Raw genomic sequence first — 19,442 nt, 5'->3', positions numbered from 1 at the left:
GTGGCGGATCTAGGGGGGGCAGGAGGGGGCGGTCGCCCCCTCCGTGCGACTATTTTCCCCTTATCGGGATGTAAAATTACCATGTTCGCCCCCTCCATTTGCCTCCGGCGTCGCCCCGAACAACAAAAGAAATAGCCATGTCCGCACTAAATCAAGCTAATACTATATATTCCGCCCCCTCCGTTTCCGGATCCTGGATCCGCCACTGCATATAATATTAAGGTAGTAAAAAAATTATCCATATAAGTATGATTCTTTTGCATAACTGGTAGTAGTAAGTGGAGTACTATTCTGCATCGAGAAGTTAGTGGCAGTAGAAAATAAAATTAGATTGTGAAGTAAAGATCATATATCTCGCTAGTCGCCTAACTAAACAATATTTTAACTAATACTTGTTCGTTTTATTAGATACTCCTAGGTAATAACCAAAACATGTAGTAACTCATTTGTTGACAATAAAATGAGAGAAAATTATACAATAAATTTTAGGCCCATGCACTTTTACTTTATTTTTGCAGTTTGCACTTTTTTTATATATCATTTACGTTAAAAGTCTGCACTTTGATTTCATTTACTTGAAAATGGGATGTACCTTTATACGCACCCTGGTTTAAATCTAACACTTTTATCTTCAATGCCAATGTTTAATTTGAAGAAAAGTACTCCAAAATATCTGATCACAACATGTTTGTATTTGTATTTATGTTCAACGTTAAGAAACCAAAAACCATATACCAAAATTTGAATGTTAACTAATTTATCAAAAATTAATATTCTAGTCACGATTTGGTGATAGGTTCGTCCTTAATAAAGTACTAGTAACATCGATTGGTTGAAGGTTTTCCCTTTAAACTCAAAACCGCTTACTTACAAAGTATTAATAGCACACATATACTAGTAAAAATTATCTTCGAGACTTCAACAACAAAATTTACCAAGTACGATTTAAATTCAGTTATTATATCAAGCCAATTAATTCTTACTGCACTTTAAAAGTAGATAAATACAAATAGATAGGTACTATCCCGTCTCAAGCTATTCACACTTTTCGTTTTTTGGCTCGTCCCAAACCAATTGCATTATTTATATTTTAATTAAGTAATAATTAAGATATTTAAATAACATATTCAAATTAATTATGTGTCCCCTTATTATACTTAAAATACTAATTTAATTGCACTAATTATTCAATCTTTAATCTACTACGAAAAAAGAAAAGTGTGAGTATCATGAGACGGATGAGTAATAATTTCCTATAGACTACAATATTAGAAAAATCATTAACAATTTCTACTTTATAGAATAAGTATTTATTCATTATCGTATGCACGAGATAACATATTTTTTCTTAACATAAGTTTTCTATAGTTGTTTTCTTAACAATACTTATACACCAATCATTAGAAGTCATTATTAAGGTTATCTACAATCAAACACCAAAACTCAATTTTGCATTTCTATGAAACAACATCAAATATGAATTTACTATAAAAATTTTATACAAACATATTAAAAAATAATGTTGAATTTGTATTTAATAGTATTAAATTATTGAAGTAAAATTACTTTTTAATAGTAATAATATATACTTAAAATTAGAGTTAGAATTAGAATTTGATGTATACAATTGAAGATGATTCAGTATTACTTGATCCTAACCCTAAACACAATTAAAAAACTTGTAGTAGTTTTGACTAAAAAGAAAGAATTAGTATGAAAAAGAAATCAGCCGATGCTATTTCAACACGCGAATGGAAACTAACTTATATTAAATTCAATTTAGGACAAAAAGTCTGAATAGTTTAGTTAGAATAAAGTGAAAGGCCAAAAATCAAACTTGGAAGTAGGGTAAAGTGAAACTCCCCCCTATACTAAGCATCTGAAATTAAAATTAATAATTTCATGAGCCCTCAGAAAAAAATAAAAAAAAAAAAGTTGAAAATCAACCAAGTCCGACCTCCTCCAACCGTCTTATACCGCACATATCAAGATTCAACTCCAAATTCCATAAATCTTTTCCTTTAGCTATTCTCATTGGTTCTTTTGCCGATCCAGATCAAAATCATATCAATTTGCGGCTGAGATCTGGATCTCCTTTTGCCAAAACCAACCCATTCTTGAATTTCAGGAAATCCCGCGTCAAATTATCATCCAAATCCAAAATAACTGTAAGTTTCGCGGTTTCCTCTCTGGATTTTTGTTGGCAATCTATGTTTTTGCATTTGAATCTCTACATTTAGAGAAAGGTTGAGGTACCGTGTTTTCGTGTGTATATGTGTGGGTATATGTAGACTAAGAAACACATATGGATAGCAATTACTCGAAATTAGACGTGAAAGATGAAAATTTTCTATTAAAGACTCAAGCTTTCCGATTGATTTCACCCGATCATGAAAATGGGTATTCAAATCGATCTAATACAGATGGTTTGGACGATGAAGATGACCTTGATTTTGATGATTTGCCCCTTATTTTTGGTGAAAATAAATCTGGGTCTGGGATTTATGGTGCTGTCTTTAATCTCACCACCTCTATCATTGGAGCTGGCATCATGGCCTTGCCTGCAACAATGAAAGTTTTGGGGCTGTTTGTTGGTGTAATCTTGATATGTTTCATGGCTATTTTGTCTGAGATCAGCGTGGAGTTGCTAGTGAGGTTTGCTGTCCAATGTAAGGCAGCTACATATGGTGAGGTTGTTGAAGCTGCATTGGGTAGGACTGCTAGAACCTTATCCGAAATCTGCATAATTGTAAACAATGCTGGTGTTTTGGTTGTGTATCTGATCATCATCGGGGATGTGATGTCGGGATCCCTTCATCACATGGGAGTTTTTGACCAGTGGTGGGGTAATGGTTTTTGGGATCATAGGAAGATAGTGATTCTAATAGTTCTAGTGCTGTTTCTCGCACCGTTGTGTACCTTGGATAGGATTGATTCCTTGAGCACAACTTCAGCAGCTTCTGTAGCGCTTGCAGTTGTTTTTGTTGTTGTTGTGTTCATTGTGGCTCTTATCAAGCTTATTGAGGGGAAAATAGAACCTCCTAGGATGATGCCTGATTTTGGATCCAAGAAGGCAATTCTTGATCTGCTTGTGGTGATTCCTATCATGTCAAATGCTTATGTGTGCCACTTTAATGTCCAACCAATTTATAACGAGCTTGAAGGGCGCTCACCAAGTAAAATGTACCGTGTGGGAAGGATCACGGCTGCGATTTGTGTTGCTGTGTATGCTTCTACTGCGATAGCTGGCTATTTACTCTTTGGGAAGGATACTGAATCCGATGTGCTCACTAACTTTGATAAGGATCTTGGCATCCGGTTCAGCACAGCTTTGAACTACTTTGTTCGTATAGGATACATTCTGCATTTGGTTCTCGTGTTCCCAGTTATTCATTTTTCCTTGAGGCAAACAGTGGACACACTAATTTTTGATGGATTGAATCCTCTCTCGGAGAGCAGGAAGCGGTGTCTGGTCTTAACCTTTGTGCTCTTAGGGCTTATATATTTAGGCTCGACTATGATCCCTAATATTTGGACGGCTTTTAAGTTTACAGGAGCAACAACAGCGGTCTCATTAGCTTTCACCTTTCCACCTCTCATTGCATTGAGGTTGAGCAAAGTAGGGAGCGGGCTGAGCTTTTCCGAGAGGTTATTGTCTTGGTTCATGTTAACATTGGCTGTTATAGTTAGTATTGTTGGAGTGGTTGGCAATATCTATAGCCTCAAGGGTGATTCTGAATAACTCAGCCAGTGGAGTTTTTCTTGAGAAGGCCCAATATGTTGAATGTTTCATGGAGTAATATAAACATTTGTTGTATTGCTGCTTTCATCATCATTACATGTGATGTGACGAATTTGGCGATTGTTGTATCGTAAAGGAGTTTCAAAATTTTGTTCTGCTAAAAGCTGGCTTGTGTTCTTGTATCCGGGTTTTCTCTTGACGGGATGCTGCTCACAGAAAAATGCGGCCAGGAAACCAGCGAAGAATGGGATACTTTCTATACTCCTTTTCCTCCCCTTATAGAGAATGTGAATTTATTTTTTTGGCTATTCTTGTCTGTACAACTAGATTATTAAAATGCCACTATATTCATCGATTTACTGCTACCATATCATTATATTGAGCTGTTGTATTATGATATCTTGATGACTTTTATATTATAAGTTCTTTCTTCTTCTTCTTCTTAATGATTTGTTGCACACACGCGTACGCAACGTGTGGGTTGTATGTGATTTGGTTGAAATTGTTGAGGAAGTATGGATGTGAATAATTTTAGGTGTTGTTCACTTATGATATCTGTTTGATCAGCAAGGACAGATGCTTGATTTGGTATTATGTATTCTATATTCTGTATGGATGTTGTAGTCCACATCCCAGATGCTTGAAGCTCATTTTTTTCGTGTTTTTCGACATCAGAGGGATATAGGTATTTACTTGCTTGATGAACCATACTATACTGGGAGAGAGAGAGAGAGAGAGAGCATAGCTCATTTAGCTATAGTGATGACTGTGGTGGGATCAACTAGTAAGTTATTGCTTGATGAACAACAATATACATGAAAAGTAGTTAAGTACTTAAGTAAATCATTTTTGTGCATTTCTTGGCTTCCAGATTTTTGTTTTGTTCTCCCCAATTTTTAATTTTCGTGTATCTTTAAGTTTGATTTTCAAGCTCTTATGGACTTTTATGGTCCCATGGTAGTACAAATGATAATCAATGAAATATGATATGTGAATATACAGAAACAATTGATAGTACAAATGATAATCAGTGAAGTATGATATGTGAGCCAAAAAGTCCTGTTAGTACAAATATATGTTCGTGCAGCAAAGAGTAATAGATCGATAATTTCTGAAGTTTAATCACTAATTATTGTTGGAAAACCAAATTTAGATGTAAAAGAACGTTTGTGTAGGTGATGCTTCATTGCTGCCTTTGTCTTTAAAATAGTAGTCTCCAATTTTTAGTCATCCCTACATTTCGGGCAGTTGGCGCTGGCTGTCATAGAGGTTGGTATGCAAATAGATATTTTTATTTCCTTTTTCATTATCATTGTAGTATTTGATTTGTAAACATTGTAAACCTAATTGTTCAAGAAATCAAGCGTAATTTTCTAATTTCTCTTGTAAAATCCAATTTTCCGTAGATCCTTATCATATACACATGCGTTAATTCATTTTCTAATTTCTCTTTACTTAAGGCTATCCACAATAGGCGCCCAGCGACCGCCCAGCCGAGTGCCGGCGCTGGGCGGTTCGCTGGGCGATCTATTGCAGCCGCCCAGCGGGCGATTGGAGAGAGAAACCGCGCAGCGCTGGGCGGTCGCGGTGCGCTGGGCGGTGCGCTGGGCGGTCTGTTCGGCGCTATTGCAGCGCCCGGATCGCCCAGCGCGAAAAAATAAATTTTTTTTTTTCGAAACACTATATATACGCGCTTTGTTCGTCATTTTCATTCGCACCACTTGTTTTAACGTACTTTTTATTATTGTATTTTTTTAAAATTTATGTACTTTTTTTTATTATTGTATTTTTTTTAATTAATGTACTTTTTAAATTATTGTACTTTTTAAAATTTTAATAGTATTATTAAATTTTTCCCGTATATGTCTCGTAAATTAAATTCGCATATTGTGTGATTGTTAATTATTTCATTTTGTATATATTTGTTAATAGTGATGTGGATATTAGTGGCTAGGCTATGGCTGGGCTATTGCTGGGCTATTTGCTTGTTTTGATGATGTGGCAGGAGGATTTTTAGTGCTGCTGATGTGGCAGTGGCTGGGCTATGGCTGGGCTATGACTGGGCTATTCCTATCGTGGATGGCCTAAATAATGATACTACTTAGAGAGTTAGATTTCTCAGTGATGCGGGAGTAATAAAATGTCTCTCCTGATTTTGAATATAGGCTAGGCCTACTTTGGATCTCTGCCACATCTTCAATTTTTTTCAATTTTCATAAATATAATAACTAGATCATTCATATGCTCATAAAATTTCAAATTTCCGTTTGTATGATACCAAATTAAAATAGCAGACGCCAATGCTGCATCTGCACACCTAACCTTATCGATATCTTAAATGCACAAGGTTTTTTCTTGTTCCTGATATTTGTCCCAAAAGAAAGTAGTACAAAAATATCACAAAAGAAATAAAAAGAATTATTAGCGAAGAGTAGGGAAATTAAGGGATTAATTGTAATTGAATATTCAGATACATTGAATATTTTGACAATGCGGAGTATTTATCATTCCTTTTGTTGCATGATTTGCATCTGCGGCTATTTATAATAAATAATTCAAGAATTTATTTCTCCACACTGAGCTGGACCAGATTAATATTTACTAGAAATGGTGAAGGTTTGATGAGCACAGATCATAAATGAGACGAGTCTCCCACAAAGATACTAACTCCATTTGCAATCATTTTGGTAAATTAAACCGTAGAAAATATACCACTACTCAATTTAGCTCTATAATTGACTCAATGGTAATTTTAGCTTCAACTCCATTGCTAAATTATTTCAGGCTTCATAAATTAATAGTAACTGTAATTGATTTTCAGCGGCAAAAGTTTAATTGACAGTTGGATTTTATACGTGACTTTTTGTATATATTTAATGATTTAAAATATCAAGATATTTCCAATAGATTTTTCCCATTGGATTATGATTTATGACCTCCATGGGAAGATTTGACATATTCGCATCGAACTTCGTAACTGTCTAAATAATAATTATCGACTTAATATATTTCGAACAATTTCATTTTATGTACGTAGTAAAAATTTAACAATTTTTCCATCGTAGTAATTTTTACTACACGTGGAAAATCTTCCCACTAACAACACTACTCGACTTGTTTTAATAAAGAATTAGTCAAATAGGTTAGATCGTTTTAAGACATTTTTCTTTAATAGTAATCCCTCCGTTCCTTAAATAAGTATATGGAATAATTGACTTATTTTTTTTTAAAAAAAAGTATACAGCATCTACCTCCAAAGTAGGCAGATGATCACGTGATACTCTCTTTTGCCAGCCAAAAACCAGTTACCATTTTCTTAAATCGTCAAAACTAATTCGAGAAATTACGACCTTCCTCCTTTGATCTCACATAAATATGTCTTTCCATAGCAAAGCCTACATCGGATCCCCACAATGCTCGTAATTTCACGTATATTTAACAATTTTGGTCATACAAATTACCAAGTGTGGGCCCACATAGTAACATTTTTTTCTCTCAAGGAATGCCTTGGCCTACACTCCTATGGACATAAAAGTGTGACGAACTTACCACAATATAACATGGTCTTAAATAGGGCAAAACTAACTTTAGTCTTTTGTCACTCTCAAGTTCAACTACCACCCCAAAATAAATTTGGATCAATAACACACTTCTAAAATGGTATTCACATTTTGCTATCTTCTGCACCAATTCAACAAGTACAGTTATACCTCTAAAGAAGAATGGCTTGGTTCAGTTGGCTATCGAAAACTGACCTCGATCCTTGTCTTGTTTACGAGTACGCCCTCACCTTCACCCACAATGAGCTCGGCCAGGACGACATTGCCTACTTCAGCCACGAGTTCCTGCAGAGCATGGGCATCTCGATAGCCAAACACCGGTTGGAGATACTCAAGCTAGCGAGGAAGAACAAGGGGATGAGGACCATACACCCGATTTTGTGGCTCATGTTCGCAGTCAAGCAAACTAGGAAGTACGTGGTCAAACACATTCAGGCACTGCTGCATCACCAACGCTCGCCTCTTTTGGTCGTCCCGTCGAGAAACCACAGCCTCAGATGGAAGGTGTCAATGCTGCAGAGGAACAAGAGGCTGAGGGCTCCCCTGGGCGAGGCAGAGTGGCCGAAGATAGGGAGTGACAGTCCCAGGTTCGTGTCTGACCCTGGGATTTTGATGCTGACAAACGAGAGCCCCATGGCTGGCTCTCAAAGCTCAGGCTCAACTCAGAGCTCAGTTCGGGTCGAGTCTGACGCCAATGCTGAGTCGGACCATATCATGACAGCAGAAGCACTGGTTAACCCTTGGAACAGCAGCTTTTCAAGAACTACTATACATTCTCCAGATATGGATTATTGGTCGAGTAGCACAGAAATCAAGTGGGATTCGATGTTCAAGAACTTGAAGCCAACGTGAATGTAAGGTACCTTTCTACTGCAGCAGGACGTAGCTTTGGGCCTCTGAAACCGATCCTCCTCTGTTGAATTTCCCCCCTCCTGTAATAAGAAAGATCCATGTATGGCGAACCGAGTGGAATATATGTATATCCAACATTTTATATATATGTGTAACTTCAAGCTTCTCATATCTGATATTAAGTTCATTTTTGCACATATAATGAAACCGAATAATTAAAAATTTCCTATCATGATATCTGCTAAAAATAAACATAACATAATGAAGGTTTACTGAAACACACTAGTCTAATCAATCACAATGTCATCCAATGTTAGTGCCAGCGACTTTTCCCCATCCACAAGCATCTTCAAACCAGCTTTCAACTCCGATATTCCTTGTTCCAGAACCGCACAAACTGGAAAGATGTGAACATTCTGAACTCTTTGCCTCAACTCTTTATACACTTGTTCTGCCCCTGCCTCATCAATTTTATTTGCCACGACCAAGGATGGTCGGCCGGAGAGGCCCTCGCAATAGAATTCCAGTTCCAACATCAGTTCCTTCAGCTGTTCCCATGGGGGTATACCCTTTCGACCATCTATGGCTGCAGCTAAATCTACCACATACGCCAACACTTTGGTGCGTTCAATGTGGCGTAGGAAGGCATGCCCAAGACCACGATTCTCATGTGCTCCCTTTATAAGACCTGGGATATCAGCCACAGTAATGGAAAGATCATCAAAGTTTATGTTACCTAGATTAGGTCTTAGAGTGGTGAAGGCATAGTGGCCAACTGTAGGCTTAGCCCTTGATAATGCCCCGAGAAGAGTACTTTTACCGGCATTTGGCATCCCGACAAGGCCCACATCAGCAATACTCTTGAGCTCTAACAAAAGAACAGCTTCGGTGCCAGGTGAGCCGATGTTAAGTGCTGCATAGACATCATCATCAGAAGCATCCTCTGTTTTTAAGTCAGCCGGATTTTTGCTCGTCTTAGAACCTTTTGCCAAATGCAGATTTCCCAGGCCACCATCACCTCCTTGGGCCACAATGATTTGTTGGCCAGGCTCTGTTAGTTCAGCAACGTTGTACTGTATTTCATCTTCCTCTTCCATATCTTCCTCGCACTCAGATCCAGACATGCTTACTTCGCCATCCATATCCTCCCACTCGCTGTAGCCATGGGGTTTAGGGAAGAAATCTGATTCAATTTGATTCCGGGATTTACCTGTAGAAGGTGAAAATCTAGGAGAAGGTTCTCCTTTGAGGTCTTCTTTACTTGAAGGAGCTGAGTCTTCATTAGCACTGTCTGTCTTCTCTACCTTTTCTCCCGCAGACGTAGATTGTGGGGAAGATTCAGATGAACCAAAATCAAGCGTACCAGGGATATCCCAGGGATCTAATATTCCAGAAGACTTCTTCTCAACAGAAGAAGGAAATTCTCCCTCAATTAGATGAATAACAGTGCCAACAGGTACCAGAACAACCTACAAAAGAAAATATTTTCAGCAACCAACAAGTATACTGAATAGGCTACGTAGAGATGATGTTATAGTACTGAACTGTACAATTATAAGTTAAAATGCAACCTTGTCATCTCCTCGGCTTCCTATCATATTTTTGGAAACCCCATTCCTTCCTCTCTTTGCATTCTGGGAACATGTTAGAAATTTAGAATCATTAATGTAAATATTAGGAAGCACAACAGGTGTCAATAATATATAATATCAAGTGGCATTACAGAAAGGGTAACCCACAATATGATGTTGCAGACCTCTGAAATCCCAAACCGCCGCAGAACATTCTAAGATTACATCACCACCTCTGCCACCATCACCACCTGCATTGTGCAATTACTCAACATAAAGAAGGGACATAAGTGGAAGGGATTTGGAAGCAATCATCCGTTTGCTACTTGATTCTAGTAAATGTGAAAGAATTTAATTCTTGGTTTAGAATACTAATCCACACTAGGATAATAGTAGGGGTTCGTGGAGCTCAATTATAAGTAACGAAATATCTAACTATGACTTGAAGCATGGATGTGCTTAAAGCCAAAACTGTATTAGCATATACACCCTCTGTTCACAAAAAAAAAGTCTCACCTTTCATTATTAGCCTCGTACCAAAATCATTTTTACTCTTTCTCTCTCCCACTTTATCAACACTTTCTCTTTCTTTCTTTTACTTTATTTGTTTTATCTCTTTCTCTTTCATATTTTAACAATTTCATATTTTAACAATTTCGCATAAAAAGCTGCGCCGTCCACCAACGGGACAAATTTTGGTGGACAGAGGGAGTATATTTTATAGTTGAAAGAGGGTTCATGTGTTCTAGCAGAAAAGGAAAAGGACGACACATATCCAGGAGAGCGACAAAAACTAACCATCAGGTCTACCACGTTGGTCATGACGGCTGCGACGAACGCTGACACAACCATTTCCTCCATCACCTCCTTTAGCACATAGCCTATGTTGATCTATCATTTTGCGCTCCTGTAAAAAGTAGAGGACAACGTAGATAGGTATTAATCACTAAGGACCCATTTGGTAGGTAAAATGTTCTAACTTGATACATAATAAGTTATCTTGATTTAGTGTGTTAGCGTAAAAATGGATGTTAGTAGTTAGAGCCACCATGCTAATGATGAGCCATATAACTCTTGTATCTTGGACTCGTCTACTCTACCAAACGAAGCCTAATATAACATAGTTTCTGTATTAGTCTGCAGGTAACCGGGCAACAAACTCAAGGTTACTACAGAGTTTAAAATATCGGTATGATAAACAAAATGAAAAAGAGACCAAAAAAGAGATTATTTACCTGTAAAGGTGCAATTTTCTTTCTCATGGAATAACTGCCTGAATAAGAACAAGATAGAGAAAGCCATTGCGAACTTGAGAATTTTGTGATAGCTTCCAAATATGTGGTTGTTTTTCGGCTCCACGACCACATCTCTTATCAACTTCTAGTCCCTCAGAAGATCACCGTCTTTGGTGTTCTCAAAGATGCCGAGTCATTCAACAGAGACTGAATATCAATATTCCAAGGCCAAGCTCACTGAAGTCACGCAGATGAATCTTTAGATAAACAGAACTTTAACATACTATCAAGTTCACTTTTTCTTAAATCTTAAACTACCTAGATAGGTGGGATAGAATGGGTAAAGATAAATTGTACTCCATGATTATGAAAAGCAAGGGAAAATAGGATCAACAAATTAGCAAAGCAAAAAGATCATCTTTATCAACCGGAGAGAATGCGGTGTCAACAACTCCGATGCGTAATTTCAGATAAAAATATATCAACTTGAACAATTTATAGCTAGGATGAAATGAACTTCAAATCAAGTCATCCACATCATTAATGCATTTCGTCGAACAGGTAACATGCATCATCAATTTAGTAGCTTCATCCAATTAGCAGGCTAGAGCTCGTTCCAGTTTCTCAAGGGAATATCCAGATAATAGAGGAAGAAGAATGTTTTCCAGCCAGTTGAAAATGGAAGGGGATGAAGTATGCAAAGCATGGGCTACAAAACAAAGTGCATAATGTAAAAAAATATTCATCATATCCACAACAAAGACTCTCCATCATGCATTGTAACTTTCAATTATCATGGAAACATTAGGAAACTGGCCATTACTAAACAATATCTTCGTTATTACTTTTGAAGTTTTCCGAAGCGGCGATGCTATATTAATATATTATGATACGCCAATTGATCATGAGTGGAGAGGTAAAGGGAAAACGCCGAGAAAAGAGATCGGTTTCTGATTACCTCGTGCTGCAGTTTCCAATACACCGGAGTCATCGAAACTCACCGGAATCATCAGCTGGAGGCGTCAAGGTTTAAGTGAGGTTTCTCTTCCCAATTTAGTATTGGGCCACATTCAATTGGCAGATTGGGTTCAATATTAGATAATGGAGAGCTGCAAATGGGCCGAGATCTGTTGTGTCAATTTGTGTGCAATTTATTTTATTTACAAACTCCTATACACACACTGTATTTACAAATTTCACTTTGTGTGCGATTTGTAAATACAGAAGATGCAAACAAAACAGGACCAAAACACACTCCAGAATATAATATGATCGAAATTGAATTTTCAATTAATTTATAGTATAATTAAATTGAGTTTTTAGACATGTTAAAACTTGAAACGCCTAAATATTGTAATGTAAACACATATTCACTTGTAGAGTTTGTATTTTGCATTTATCATAAAATTACGGAAATCTGTTTTCTCGCATGGTATCAAAAAACAAGCATATGCTCATCATAATAATTATTAGTAGCATCAATTTATTTGAATTTTGATTCTATGAATGGATCAGTACGTCCTGGTGCGACGGAAAAACAGACGACCACAGCCGAACAAGGTGCAAAAGGATTGCAAACTCACAAAAAACAGCAGCATAGAAGCAGCCATTAACGTGATCGACTGCCACGATCCAAACACATACATCCTCACAAACTTTCCTATCCTAACCTTCCATCTACCGTTGTAATAACTGTTCACATCCTCAATGACTCTATCCAAGAAGGGCACTTTCGTCATTCTAATCGACCTGCTCATGCCATTCCACAAGTCAGCCACATCTTGATCGCTCTTCAAGTAGTTCCAAACAATCCCCCTTTCCCTCAAAATCCTTGCATCCTCCTCGCTGTCGATGATCCCGTTCATCAGTTCCGTGTACCGCGTGATGATCAACGGCCGCGATGCGTCCCCACAGGCCTCGTACGCGACGAGGTTCCTCATCACCACCTCAGAGTTTACATCGACCGAAAGCGATGGGAGATGGAATGTAGCCGTTTCTTTGTCGAAATCTATGCCTGGAATTCCTTTTTCCGTCCTTGCGAATTCAATTCCCGCGTTGGAAAGCTCAGTAACTGAAGGGATCGCGATTTCATCCATCAGTAAATGACTGTTGTCATTGTTGTTATTTTGGTCTTCTGTATTTCGAGAGAAACAATAGTACTCCACCTGTTTCAGCATTAGTATGCCTGGAAGATTGGAAATGATTTTCCAAGGCAATGTGAGGATGATGGTGACCGGTTTCGACAACACTAGCCTCTTGATCAAACTAAACGGGCCTGTTTTAGCGGGAACAGCCTTATTCGGGCTTTCTTCCTCGTCATCTAGTGCTGTCTTGAATGATTCGTGGAAGCGTGGGAGGATCAAGTTGTATAGGAATTCTAGGAGATGAGCGGATTTGTTGATCTGATCAACGTCGTTCGATTCTTGGATCATCAAAGGGGAGGAGTCTCTGCATAGCCCGACCGCCATGGCGTAGAGACAATAATCTGCTCCATCCGTTGAGCCCGTGATGAATTCCAGCGTTTTCTTCAATGAAAATAGTGGGATTTGATTCTCCAACATCACAATATCTCTAAGGATTGCATCATGAAGTCCCGTTTTACGGCCCGAATTTAGCGTCGGGCTTCCTGCTTTTCTTTGGAGAAAATCCAGCAAGAAGCACGAGTCCACGGCCATCATCCAAGCTAAGGTTTCGCCGTTGAGATTGAGGAACTTGTGATAAGAGGCCCGAAACATGTGCTCGGCCCGGGATAATTGGTCGACGAGGTTGTGCAATTTGAGGCCCGGGGAAGCTTTTTGCGATCTTTTGGCTGTGGAGAGCTTGTGCATTTCCATCTCGTATAGCTCGGGCCGAGAGTGGTGGTACGGGCCTAACGCTACTAGCTGTGGCACGTAGGATTCCGGGCTGGTGCGCATAAGGCTTTTTGGGACGTTGAAGATTGAGGCAGGGATGTGGGATTCTTGGTCGAGATCATCTTCGTGGTCTAATGCTTGACGAATGAAGATGATCCAACGTTGTTCGTCCCAGATTGGATTCGGGTTCGGGCTTTGGTGAGAAGGAGAAAGTAGCATTCCTTTTGTGTGTTTCGATGGTTACTCAAAAAATTTAAAGAGATTTATTAAGTTTATTAATTGGCATATTATAAATGTATTTATTTATATTGTTGGTATAAATGAATGCGTTTCTCATTTGATGGGGGTTACTACAATTCTAATTAATTTAATTTAGTAGATAAATTAACTCCGATTAAATTTTCAATTCATCTAGTTACTTTATTAGTTTAATACACGTGTCATTGTTGTATATATATAAATTAACTTTGATACTATAAGAGCATCTACAAAAGCGCCTAGCGCACCGCCTAGCAGAGCGCCGGCGCTAGGCGGTGCGCTAGGCGATCTATTGCAACCGCCCAGCCATTTCCGGAATTAAAAAACCGCCTAGCGCTCGGCGGTTCCGTGGCGCTAGGCGGTGCGCTGGGCGATCCGCTCGGCACTATTGCAGCGCTCCGGATCGCCGAGCGCATCGCCCAGCGGATTTTTTAATTTTTTTTATTTAATGTTTTTTTTTGTGAAACTCATTCTTGGTTGTTTCTCTCTTATAGAGACATCCGTGAATGTTTTATGTTCCACTTTCGATGTGGGACAAACTCATTCTTGGTTGTTTCTCTTTTATAGAGACATCCTTGAATGTTTTATGTTCCACTTTCGATGTGGGACAAACTCATTCTTGGTTGTTTCTCTTTTATAGAGACATCCTTGAATGTTTTATGTTCCACTTTCGATGTGGGACAAACTCATTCTTGGTTGTTTCTCTTTTATAGAGACATCCTTGAATGTTTTATGTTCCACTTTCGAGTGGGACAAACTCATTAATTATGTAATTTTTTTTAATTAATGTACTTTTTAAATTTTATTAATATTTGTGAATTTTCTTGTTTTTGTGGCGTAAATTTAATTCTGTATATTGTGTGATTGTTAATTATTTCATTTTGTATATATTTGTTAATAGTGATGTGGATAGTATTATTAATGTTTCTCGTATATGTCTCGTAAATTAAATTCCGTATATTGTGTGATTGTTAATTATTTCATTTTGTATATATTTGTTAATAGTGATGTGGATAATATTATTAATGTTTACCGTATATGTGTCGTAAATTAAATTCCGTATATTGTGTAATTGTTAATTATTTCATTTTTATATAATTGTTATTAGTGATGTGGCTATTGATGTGGCTGGGTTATTTATGATATGGCAGTGGCTAGGCTATTGCTGGGCTATTATGGCCTAAGTAGAAGTGACAATTTTCCATTTCCGCGAAATTGACACGCAAGCAAAAAATGTGCCGCCACCGGAGCTCCGGCGGAGGATTTGTTCCGATCGACGCAAGATGTGGACTTGACCGGAGATCCCTCCTGGTCTGCAACTGCTCAGGCGTTGAATTTCTCTTCTGGAAACCCTAGAATCGAAGAGATCACAGGCGCTATGCATCTCTTCAAAAACGACAAACTAATCGTTGCCTAGTGGCCATTTTTGAACTAATCGCTGCCTAGTCCGCTGAAAATTGAGTTTTGGCCTTATTGTACTTGTGTTGTCGAGATAGTTTTTGCATTGTTGTCTGCTGCTTAAGATTATGATTATGATACTTCGAAATGCGAAGGGATAGGTATGGACGAACTGAACCAACACTGGTATAGAGATGTGGTCATTAAAAATTGCTAGCTGATTGTTAGTCCTTCATTAGTGTAAATTTCCTCGTTTATATTGATTTCTACATGATGACATGTACATTGCACTCGAATTTGTAGGCCAACCTTATGTTTAATTCACTTGTAAAAAACAACACTTTCAGTGTGGAATTTGTTTGTACGATTAGTAGAACTTTATGTTAGAATCAAAAGACGATTGTTTCATGGATATTGTGTATAGATAAAACACAAATGCGTCTCCCTATACCTCATTTTGCCTTTTGTCTTGTTGTTGCTTTGAAAGTTTTGCACCTACATTTAACTTTTTAAGGTCTTTCAGGTTGAGAGAAATCCTCTTATTTGTGTAGTTGGGGTCCCCAATCACACTACCTACGCAGATTTCTGTCAGTTCTGTGGTCCATTTATTCAGAACATGTTGGAAATGCGAATTGTGAGGTTGGTTGATCATGGCAGATTGTTTCGTTTTGTAGTGGAGTAATTGACCTTTGCTTCCACTGATGATCTAAGTCTGTCTGTGCTAATGCAGGATTGGAGGATCGCTACAGTGTGTTGATCAGGCTTGATGATCAAAAAATGCAGATTATTTTTACAAGCAGTACAATGGAAAGTGTTTTTCGTCACTTGAGGTGATCCCCCCCATGGTTGTGTATTCCTGTGCCGTGCTCCATATCCTTAACCTTTTTATTTCCTTGTATGCAGGAGGAGACCTGCCGCATGTTCTTCACTGTAGATATACAATATACTGGGTCAATTGAGCACTCACAACCTTCCTCTGCAAGCTTTACAGAGCTGCCTACTTGTCCAGTTTGTCTTGGTACTGTTTTTCGAACATCGTTATGGATAAGATGTAGATGTTTACTTGCAACACTAGAGGGAATTGGCATCCAAAATCTTAAGATTTGTAACATATGTAATCTGAAACTGTCATAGCTTTAACGGTTTTGTGAATGATTTGGCTAACCTCTGAAGCTATTGATTCTGACTATGGTTTACACCACTTTCTAATGGCTGCAGAGAGACTGGACCAAGATACTGATGGGATTCTCACTACAATCTGTAACCACTCCTTTCACTGCTCTCGTATGTCTAAATGGACTGATTCTTCTTGCCCGGTGGGTGCTAATGTTCCTACCGTGAAGTTGTAGGATTTATGATTGTCGTGACTAAGTATCTGTAGAAGTGGAGAGAACAATTTTTTTTCCACTGTTGTTTGATTATATATCTAGTTAACTGTTGTTAGGTGCTTCTGGGATTAGGCGTGTGAGCTGAGTTTAAGACAAACTTGTATCAAGTGGGATGAAACATCACAATTCAAAGCATTTCTAGATTATTTGAAACTGTGAATTAATTTACTTTCGTAATTAACTTAGTGTGGGTATTCATAATAAGCACATGGTATTTAATATATGGGGGAGAATGTACTCTATTTTAATCTATGCGGTGCATCACATTCACGCTGTGTACAGCTTTGTGACTTGGATCTAGACTAATGTCACTGATTGTGACTTGAACAGGTATGCCGGTACTGCCAGCAACAGCCTGAAAAATCAGTATGTTATGTTTGTCAAACTTCAGAAAATCTTTGGATGTGTCTTATTTGTGGTTTTGTTGGCTGTGGGAGGTATTAAGTTTGTTTTGCATTGAAGGGACTCAATTTCCTAATGTATACAAGTAAATTGATTTATGACTCTTGACCAGAAAAGTTGATGTTTTCTGATGCATGTCATTGTGTTATAGGTATAGGGAAGGGCATGCCATCGGTCACTGGAAAGAAACTGAACACTGCTATTCCCTTGAACTGGAAACACAACGTGTGTGGGACTATGCTGGTGACAATTATGTTCACCGATTGATACAATCTAAAACTGATGGAAAATTGGTTGAGCTAAATCACCACTGTGCCTGGCATTATGATGGTTCTAGTAAGTCTGCGGGACAGAAAGACACTTTGGGTGATGAAGTTGAATATGTAACTTTTATAACTTTTACATTTAGACTCTTGTTTAATCTTTATCTTATCCATTTGACAGTTTTTAATTGCTCCATAATTATATTATTCATGATGCAGATAAAGAGGGAGTACAATGAGCTTCTTACTTCTCAACTTGAAAGACAGAAAAATGTGAGTCTGCTCCTTCTTTCTAAGCGGCATGGTTTTATTTTCCCACGAGACTCATTAGATATTTTTATCTCAATTCTCAAAGTGAGAATTGATTTACTACTAAATTACATTCGAGGTGTGCATTCGTGGATTTAGCATGCTGCAAAACAAACGTTTTGGTCTATCAAATATCCGGTCTACTGTTTTCCATTGTGGGATGTTGCATATCCACTTACTTTTCTAACACTTTTCACCTTGGTCTCAGTATTTTGAGTCATTACTGCAAGAAGTTGAAGACGACACTGAAAGAGAATCTTCCTTAGCTATTGAAAAGGCTTTGAGCGAAAATACAAAACTGCTGAAATTGCAAAAGAAGCTTGATAAAGGCATTGAACAAAAGAGATTTCTTGACGAGGTGGGTAATTTTGACATCTATCCTTGTGTATCTAGTGCCATATTTTAATTTGATGACATATTAACAAAAGCCAAGGTGGATGAGTTGTTTATTAAGATCACATCTCATCTTACTCCTAGTGATTTTTCTCGTTCAGATCAATGAAAATCTTCTAAGGAACCAAAGCATTTGGGAATCTAAGATAGAGGAGACCGAACGAAGGTAACATTTCCTTCATGCAATGTATGAAATACGTCTAAAATGATTTTACGTGATTTTTGGTCAAATTCATGAGTGATGGGGGGCTTTCCTTCAAATGCATGTAAGCAAAGCACTCCCACTTCATCACTGCATTTGCTCGCTTGAATTATCACTTGAGTTGTATCTGGAGGATTATTATGTTGCAACTAATTAAGAAACACTAGTTCCACTTCCACATAGTGAGAGAAAAGAAGAAAAATCTAACTAGTCATTTGTATATTGTAGCCTTCATCACTTCCTTAAGAACTTTGTTAGACCTAGGAACTGGTGATTCAAGTCGGTTGATTTTCAAAAGTTCCAGAAACTGCAGTACATCTGTCAGGTAACGGCTACCACCTTTTGGAAAGTCAGGTAACGATGCTCCAACGTCTCCAGCCGCCCATAAAGTTGGAAGGGAGGGAAATGCGAAGTAAAAATTCCATAGGAATAAGCATACCATTCCATTTTAGATCCTTTTTCATACGCACAACAGTAGTTAGCAATAGTGCATCAATCTCCGCTGTCCAATTCGACTCGTACAAGAAGCTGCTTTGTTCAAGGATGTTTAGAGCCATCGTTGAGGTTCTTGGTTGTTGTAGGAAATGCTTCTGCACTATTTATATTGTCACACCTCGATCCATTTAATAGTTGTAGTTGGGGGTGGGTGTGATAAATGCACGAACATCTTGGAAATAGAGTGATCTGCTGCAAAAGGCTAGTATATTGGTGTAGTAGGTATAAACTTGGGAATATTAACGAATGGATTGTTCATGCAGATTTTAAATCTAGGTTGTCCTCGAGATATAGGAAGGGAAATAACCCTACAACAAATATGAGGGGTTTTGAAAGGGTACAAATTTTAATGCACAAATATTAAATTAGGAGAGATATTGAGAAAAAATAATTGAAGTATAGAAATAAAAAGTTCATTATTTTAAATAAAATAGAAATAATTCAGATTTTTAGATGACACAGATACGATGATGCATTTTGGGGATGAGATCCCCTACAATGGAGGAAATCACAGCAATTGGT

The 19,442-nt window shown here is 37.8% G+C and overlaps 5 protein-coding genes across 6 annotated transcripts; 3 read left to right on the top strand and 2 right to left on the bottom strand.

The window, feature by feature from the left end:
• Positions 1 to 1,904: 1,904 nt before the first annotated feature.
• On the top strand, positions 1,905 to 4,188 carry LOC121752974 (amino acid transporter AVT6E-like). Its single transcript, XM_042148085.1, has one exon. The coding sequence runs from the start codon at positions 2,306 to 2,308 to the stop codon at positions 3,740 to 3,742; it is 1,437 nt and encodes a 478-aa protein (XP_042004019.1). The 5' UTR covers positions 1,905 to 2,305; the 3' UTR covers positions 3,743 to 4,188.
• Positions 4,189 to 7,197: 3,009 nt separating this feature from the next.
• Positions 7,198 to 8,325, top strand: LOC121750311. Its single transcript, XM_042144830.1, has one exon. The coding sequence runs from the start codon at positions 7,465 to 7,467 to the stop codon at positions 8,152 to 8,154; it is 690 nt and encodes a 229-aa protein (XP_042000764.1). The 5' UTR covers positions 7,198 to 7,464; the 3' UTR covers positions 8,155 to 8,325.
• LOC121750310 (probable GTP-binding protein OBGM, mitochondrial) lies at positions 8,093 to 12,052 on the bottom strand. Of its 2 annotated transcripts, XM_042144829.1 has the most exons (7): positions 11,919 to 12,052; positions 10,961 to 11,197; positions 10,524 to 10,632; positions 9,894 to 9,976; positions 9,726 to 9,788; positions 8,438 to 9,623; positions 8,093 to 8,234 (listed from the first exon to the last, which is right to left on the bottom strand). In XM_042144829.1, exons 2-6 carry the CDS (start codon positions 11,090 to 11,092, stop codon positions 8,442 to 8,444), a joined length of 1,569 nt encoding a protein of 522 aa, XP_042000763.1. In that variant the 5' UTR covers positions 11,093 to 11,197; positions 11,919 to 12,052; the 3' UTR covers positions 8,093 to 8,234; positions 8,438 to 8,441. The 2 variants fall into 2 exon arrangements, with proteins under 2 accessions (XP_042000763.1, XP_042000762.1); XM_042144828.1 differs by lacking the exon at positions 8,093 to 8,234 and having other exon boundaries at positions 8,277 to 9,623.
• Positions 12,053 to 12,471: 419 nt separating this feature from the next.
• On the bottom strand, positions 12,472 to 14,031 carry LOC121752621 (putative UPF0481 protein At3g02645). The gene has a single exon (XM_042147740.1). It carries the CDS (start codon positions 14,029 to 14,031, stop codon positions 12,472 to 12,474), a length of 1,560 nt encoding a protein of 519 aa, XP_042003674.1.
• Positions 14,032 to 15,615: 1,584 nt separating this feature from the next.
• LOC121752620 (BRAP2 RING ZnF UBP domain-containing protein 2-like) lies at positions 15,616 to 18,714 on the top strand. Its single transcript, XM_042147739.1, is given in 12 exon segments — positions 15,616 to 15,654; positions 15,992 to 16,121; positions 16,199 to 16,240; positions 16,243 to 16,298; positions 16,372 to 16,486; positions 16,687 to 16,784; positions 17,187 to 17,293; positions 17,410 to 17,641; positions 17,741 to 17,794; positions 18,039 to 18,188; positions 18,325 to 18,389; positions 18,654 to 18,714. Coding segments are annotated over 12 exon segments (1,134 nt in total). The 3' UTR covers positions 18,700 to 18,714.
• Positions 18,715 to 19,442: the final 728 nt, after the last annotated feature.

Source organism: Salvia splendens, chromosome 10, assembly GCF_004379255.2.
Source record: "Salvia splendens isolate huo1 chromosome 10, SspV2, whole genome shotgun sequence".
In the NCBI taxonomy this organism is placed as follows: domain Eukaryota; kingdom Viridiplantae; phylum Streptophyta; class Magnoliopsida; order Lamiales; family Lamiaceae; genus Salvia; species Salvia splendens.
This window is presented reverse-complemented; position numbering and strand designations above follow the sequence as displayed.

Excerpts from the sequence above, each read along its gene's own strand:
- LOC121752621 (XM_042147740.1), bottom strand. The coding sequence starts at position 14,031 with ATGCTACTTTCTCCTTCTCACCAAAGCCCGAACCCGAATCCAATCTGG.
- LOC121750311 (XM_042144830.1), top strand. The coding sequence starts at position 7,465 with ATGGCTTGGTTCAGTTGGCTATCGAAAACTGACCTCGATCCTTGTCTT.
- LOC121752974 (XM_042148085.1), top strand. The coding sequence starts at position 2,306 with ATGGATAGCAATTACTCGAAATTAGACGTGAAAGATGAAAATTTTCTA.
- LOC121750310 (XM_042144829.1), bottom strand. The coding sequence starts at position 11,092 with ATGTGGTCGTGGAGCCGAAAAACAACCACATATTTGGAAGCTATCACA. Across the intron at positions 9,789-9,893 it reads GAGGTCTGCAACATCATATT|AATGCAAAGAGAGGAAGGAA; the intron begins GTGGGTTACCCT and ends ACATGTTCCCAG. Across the intron at positions 9,624-9,725 it reads GAAGCCGAGGAGATGACAAG|GTTGTTCTGGTACCTGTTGG; the intron begins GTTGCATTTTAA and ends TTTCTTTTGTAG.